This window comes from Mandrillus leucophaeus, unplaced genomic scaffold (assembly GCF_000951045.1).
Source record: "Mandrillus leucophaeus isolate KB7577 unplaced genomic scaffold, Mleu.le_1.0 Scaffold795, whole genome shotgun sequence".
In the NCBI taxonomy this organism is placed as follows: domain Eukaryota; kingdom Metazoa; phylum Chordata; class Mammalia; order Primates; family Cercopithecidae; genus Mandrillus; species Mandrillus leucophaeus.
The window spans coordinates 461,572-467,511 of NW_012108641.1; the positions used below are offsets into that span (position 1 = coordinate 461,572).

Here is a 5,940-nt window from a genome sequence, read left to right on the forward strand (position 1 = left end):
AAAAAAAAAAAAAAAAAAAAAAAAAAAAAATCCATTTTGTTCCTTTAGGGAAGGAACTGTGTCTCATACTTCTGGGTTTTTTTTCCCTGAAGCTCCGAAGTTTCAATCTCATACTTTTTGTCTTTGCCCACTATGGACTAAACCCAGAGAGCTCAAGACACACTGCTGGCTGACCAGCAGTACAGCAGCAGTGTAGGGTGGAGGTTCAGAGTAGGTAGGAGGACAGCAGGGCCAGAGCTTGCATGGGTGGGAAAGCACATCCCAGGGGCCCTCTCTGCTACTCACAAGAAGGCCTCCTTCCTGCGGGACTCCTTCAGTGGCTCGTCCTCTTCGGCATCATGGCTGGAAGGTGTGTGGGGTTCCGCTCTGGGGAGGAGAGAGAGAAAGTCAGGGCCAGGCTTAGGGAGGTGAATGGGACTGAGAAGGACCAGACTGGTAGCCTCACCTCCTGTAAGTGTCGGAAGCGGCAGCGTAGTGGAGGGGAGAGCAGCCTTTACAGTCGGCCTCGTTGACACCTGCCCCAGCAGTTACCAATGTTACTGCACACTGGTAGCTACCGTTAGCAGCTGCATAGTGCAGTGGTGTCCTGGGGAAGAAGTGAAGGAGGGTGGGGAAGAGAATCAGAGACAGATCCGAATGTAATCAGATGTGCAGCTAAATGCTGCTTCATAACATTCTCCTTATTTAACTCTCCAATCTCAACCCTTCCTCCCTCTACCATGTTTCTCTAATCAGACATTCCCTATGTTTACCCCTGCATATCAGCATACCTGCCAAATTTGTCCCTCCTCCTTAAGTCAGCTCCACTGCTCAACAGCAAATTAAGACATTCAACATTCCTAAAAGAAAGATGTGTTAAGAGAGTTACAGCCTCAAAGGGAAGCCACAGGCCCAGGGTGGGGCTAAGGAGGGATGGAACTAGCAAGCCCTTTCTGCTGTGACTGCTCTCATTGTGAGAGGGGGAATAGATCTAGGCAGGCAAGAATGACAGGCCCAGACCTTTGCCCAGCTCCCTGCTCAAAGGATGGGAGAAAGAAAAACTCACCCTCCAGAAGCAGCAGCATGAAGACAGGTACGGCCAAGGTTGTCAGGTGTATTGATGTCAAACCCAGCTGAAAGCACATGCTCGTTGCTGAGTGAAGACACAATGCTGTACAACTGACCTGGAGGCACAGAACAGCCACAGGTCACATCTGAGAGTGTTCAGCAGGGAGGGAAAGGCCTTTGCTCCCCTCTACACCTGCCAATCCCCAGCCCATCAGCACATACCTGAGGAAAGAAGCTTACGACAACAGTCAGAGAATCCAAAGAGAACAGCTAAGTGCAGGGGGAACATGTCATGGATGCCACGCCTAGAGACAAGTTGAGGAACTCAGTCCTTGGGTCAAGGAGGGACCAAGTAAGACCTCTTCTTTGACCCACCACTACCCTAGAGTCAGGGAAGGAGGTTCTCCAAGGTGCCCTTTGGCAAGCTTCTCTGTGACTCCATGGTTGATGTGAGCAGTCTATGCAGATCTGGGCAGCCCAGAAGTGGAGTCAGGGCCCTGACTCACCGGGCGGTATCTGCGCCATTGGTCATGAGGGTGCTGATGAGCAGCTCGTGTCCGTAGCGAGCAGCCACATGCAGTGGCGTGTTCCCAAATTTGTCGGCACAATCAATCTCACTGCCTGTGAGGGGATACACACACACAAGCTCAGGCGGACCTCAGGCTTAAGACCACTCTCGCGAGCTAGCCACGATTTGAGTGCCTACTATGCATCAGGTGCCAGGCCCAGGATTCTACATGTTTTATCCTGTTTCTAGGCCTTAGGAGACAGAGCAGGGCAGAGCAGGGCCATTTCCACAGGTCCCTTGGTCAGAGTTCCAAGGGCCTATCCTACTGGAAGAGGGTAGGAGAAGGAAGTTAGGGAGATTCTAGAAATGAGTTCCTTGGGGGAGGAAGGGATGAGAGCACAAAGTCTCCCAGGTCCATACCATTCTGGATGAGGATCTGGGAGCGTGTGAAACGGCCATGGATTGCAGCCATGTGCAGAGGACTTTTCCCTTCTTTGCTCTGTGGAAACATGGTGGGTTTTTGTTTTTGTTTTTTTCCAGTGCAAAGCACAGAGAATGCCCTATCTCCTTCCAAGGACATATCTCTAAGGACAAAAGGGTCATATGGCACCTTCTTAGCCCACTCTCTCCTGAGTCCCTGGCAAGGTCTGATTACCCCAGGAAGCAAGTGGATAATTCCACGAGAGTTATCCAGATACAGTCAGGACCCCTAGAGCCAGGTTTCGCTCCCCACTGGTCTAAGCCTTATCCCTTCAGGCACCTGGTAGTTGACGTCAGCCCCATTATTAACCAATAGCTCCAAGCAGAGAGCGCCATTGGTGGAGACTGCAGCCACATGCAGTGGTGTGAAGCCCTTGTCATTCGGCTGGTTGACATTGGCTCCGGCATTCACCAGCTCAATAGCCACAGCATCCTGGCCCAGGTAGCAGGCGATGTGCAAAGCTGTGTTTCCAAAAGCGTTGGGCTCATCGATCTGGATATTCAGCAGTGAGAGTAAGGCGGTATCAGTTTAAACAAAGTAGAAGCCAGCACATGTAGCCTACAGATCCCAGAAATCCAATGACTGCCTCAGTTCCTCTGGGGTTTCTGACCCAAGGTACTAAGGTACTCAGGGTACTATGGCTAAGGTAAGCATTATTCAGACCCTCTCTACCACGCCCTTCCAACCTCCCAAAACTACACCAACAACCCAATATCTCATATCTCCATAACAGACTCTATAATCTCCTACTCACTGACCATAGTCCCCAACCCCAGAGCTCAAAGCCCTGACCTCCGCTCCCATCCGAAGCAGGTACTTCACCACTTCAATCTGGCCACTGGCAGCAGCTGTATGGAGCAGCCCATAGCCCTTGCGGTCCTTGCAGCCGAGGTCTGCTCCCCGTGCCACCAGCAGTTTCAGGACCTCCAAGTGCCCTGAGAAAAGAGAAGACACTCTAAAGCAAGTAGAAGATAAACTCTAAGGCCCGGCACTCCTCTCTTCAAAGGCTGCAACCCCATATCCCTGCTCTAGGAATCCTAAATGTTAAATTTCTGATTTTCCCGTGTATTATCTCTCACCTAGAAAAGCTGCCCAGTGTAGAGGCTGCCGCTCCTTTTTGTCACAGACATTCAGGCTGGCTCCCTTGTTGAGGAGCAGGTTCACCGTCTGTATCAGGATATGAAAGACACCTGTTCAGAGCCAGATTCGTGCCCTCAACCTACCTAAGAGCAGAGGCCTCATCTCCTGAAAAGGCTGAGGCAGCCTAATGCCTTTTTCCATGAGCAAAACAACCTGGAGGACTTGAGGGAACAGCAGAAGCAGGCACTAAGGAGGAGATACTGGAGAGATTTGGAACTTTGAGGGAAACAAGGGAGTCTCTTCAGGTGATTTGGTGGTTCTTAAACTCTTGTCTTTGCAAATGTGCTGAAAGACACGGACTCTCTTCAGAAAGGCGTGTAAGCAAAAATTTTGCTTAGATGTTTTCTAAGCAAAATCCAAGGTTTTATCAACCTCCTGAAGTCCAAGTTAAGAATTTTAATCTAGTCTAACCATTCATTTAGCGCTTGAGTTTTAGTGTTTATATAGCCATCTGGGCTGCTTCTCCTTCAGGCTTGAAGGCCCAGAAGCAGGGAAAGGTGAGTAGGAAGGTAAGAAAAGGGAAAGCCCCCAGCTGGGCCTGGATGGGAACAGTCCTCACCTCAAGATGCCCACTATGCACTGCATGGTGCAGAGCACTGCGCCCGCTCCTGTCAGCCACGTTGAGGCTGCTCAACAGGGGTGCCAGAGCCTCAGCACACTTGGTGGCCCGGTTGGCAGCAGCCACATGCAGTGGTGTCTGCCACAGCTTGTCCCGGGCATTCACATCTGCTGAATGTGCCAGCAGCAGCCCCAGCACCTTCTGTTGAGGGGCAGGGGACAAAAGAGAGAGTAGGAGCGGGAGGTAAAACAACAGGAAATGGAAGGAGGAATAGGTCAGCAGAGCATCTACCGCCCCGTCTTCCCCAGCACAGAGTCTCTTCTCATTTTTCCAACATCCCTAGCCTCTCAATACCTACTTCCCATCTTCTGGATCTTCTTAGAACTGGAGCTCTTCCTTACCTTGCTGAGTAAAACAAGGACCCTTTGCTCTTCTTCAAGCCACCTGACTCGCCAACTTAGACCATGAAAATCTTCACTCACACATACATCCATTCCCAAACAAATCTACACATGGAGATCCACACATCCCAACCCCCCACCACTTCTAGGAAAACTAAATGCTCTTGCTGCACCTTGCCCTGAACACCCTCTTTAGCCTTCTCATAGGCACCAAAATTATATTCAGTATCTCAGTAAGCAAACAGATACCGGTTCCTTTGCAAAACCCGAGCTAACATGCCCCTCCTAACCACCACCTACCTCATTCCCACTGGCCTCGGCCCCTCCCCCTGGTAGCTGGAGCCAGGGAAGTGATGAACTGAGGAGGAGGTCCCCCTTTCCCTGTCTGCAGGGCTGATGGGAATAGGGCAAAGGACCCAACTGATGAAATATGTTTGGCCCCTGTGCTGTCAACTTTCAAGCTACTTGAGGGCCAAGGATGCAACAGATTACTATACCCATCCCCCATCACAAGGAAAGAAATCTCAGTGCCCAGAGGGGGATCAGACTTAAGGTGGCCCCCCAGGGAGGGATGAGTCACTCAGGCCTGGCAGCAGGGCCCCCGCAGTCTGCCAGCCCAGTGTTAAGCTCTCCCTGAGTCACATCAGCTGGCAGCACTCAGCCCCCTTACCAGCCAGTTCTAGGGGTAGGAGGGAGGGGCCAAGATTTGATCTCCTCACTACCTGGGGTAGAACAGCTTGTAGGGCTGAGGACTGAGGTTCCTTGACCCTTAACTTCCACCTTTAAGCAACTCATCCTTTCTGAAAGGGTAAAAGAAGGTGGGGGCGCATACCTCGTTTCGGGAGGCAGCAGCACGATGAAGAGGGGTCAGCCACAGTGTGTCCTTAGCATTGACATTAGCACCTGTGGGGATATAATTTCCTATTTTGATGGAAGGTGAGGAGGGGGTATGAAGGAAGCCAGTAATCAGGCCAGGAAATCTGAATGGAGCTGGAGCCTTGCCTGGACCAAGCCCGGGAGAGCAATCCTTGAATATCAAAAAAGACTCCTCCCCTTCCTTCCCTCCCTATGTGCCACACCTTCCAGCTCCCCACTTTCACCTGACATCAGTAGCAACTGGAGGATGGGGACATCGCCTACGTAGGCAGCAGCATGCAATGGAGTTCGCCTCTCTTGGTCCTAGGAAGGCAAAAAAGAGGAGGGACTGTGGGCGCGGGGTGAGGGGGCTATGAAGCACCCCAGCCCAAGCCTCAGAGCTCCAGGCACTTCCCCACAACCTCTTCCCATAGTTTCTGCAGGGTCCTAAGTCCCAGTACTGGGAGTCAAAGGCAAGCACCTAGGGAGGGTGGAGTCAGGGCCAATGGGCTGAGAAGCCGGCTCCTTTTTCCAGGAGGGGTGGGGGCGCTGCAGACTCCGGAGGTTCAGAAGAGAACAACGTTCCTGGGCATCCCCAGCCCAAGTGATCTGGGCTGCAAGCCTGACCTGCTCTCCATCCCCAAATGCAGAGTAGGCTTTCACTCCAGGATGGAAAGAACTGCGGCCTCATCTGAGCAGAGGAGACACGGAGCCGCCCCACCGGTGGGGAGGGGTCCAGAACACGGGAGCCAGGATTCCGGTCTCGCCATCCTCCCTGCTCCCAACTCACCAGCACATTGATGTTCTCCTTCTGCGAGAGTAGGGAACGCACTTCCTCCACATCTCGGCTAAAGATGGCCTGGACCAGGGGCGGCTGCAGGGAGAACCGGCAATCTGAGAGCGGGCTGGAGCCGGAGCGGAACCGGTGTGGGGGTGGGGGTGGGGGAGC

General features: G+C 52.4%; 1 protein-coding gene across 1 annotated transcript in view; it reads right to left on the bottom strand.

Moving 5' to 3' along the window:
* The window catches only part of ANKRD52 (ankyrin repeat domain 52), a 33,262-nt gene that overhangs the window by 17,565 nt on the left and 9,757 nt on the right, over positions 1 to 5,940 (bottom strand). Inside the window, exons 4-17 of the mRNA XM_011967254.1 lie at positions 5,782 to 5,896; positions 5,237 to 5,315; positions 4,969 to 5,039; positions 3,736 to 3,936; positions 3,116 to 3,203; positions 2,829 to 2,971; positions 2,316 to 2,528; positions 1,976 to 2,054; positions 1,554 to 1,668; positions 1,270 to 1,352; positions 1,046 to 1,163; positions 771 to 839; positions 446 to 586; positions 286 to 366 (exon numbers count right to left, since the gene is read on the bottom strand). Coding sequence (XP_011822644.1) covers positions 286 to 366; positions 446 to 586; positions 771 to 839; positions 1,046 to 1,163; positions 1,270 to 1,352; positions 1,554 to 1,668; positions 1,976 to 2,054; positions 2,316 to 2,528; positions 2,829 to 2,971; positions 3,116 to 3,203; positions 3,736 to 3,936; positions 4,969 to 5,039; positions 5,237 to 5,315; positions 5,782 to 5,896 — 1,596 coding nt within the window. The remainder of the gene's footprint in view (positions 1 to 285; positions 367 to 445; positions 587 to 770; positions 840 to 1,045; positions 1,164 to 1,269; positions 1,353 to 1,553; positions 1,669 to 1,975; positions 2,055 to 2,315; positions 2,529 to 2,828; positions 2,972 to 3,115; positions 3,204 to 3,735; positions 3,937 to 4,968; positions 5,040 to 5,236; positions 5,316 to 5,781; positions 5,897 to 5,940) is intronic.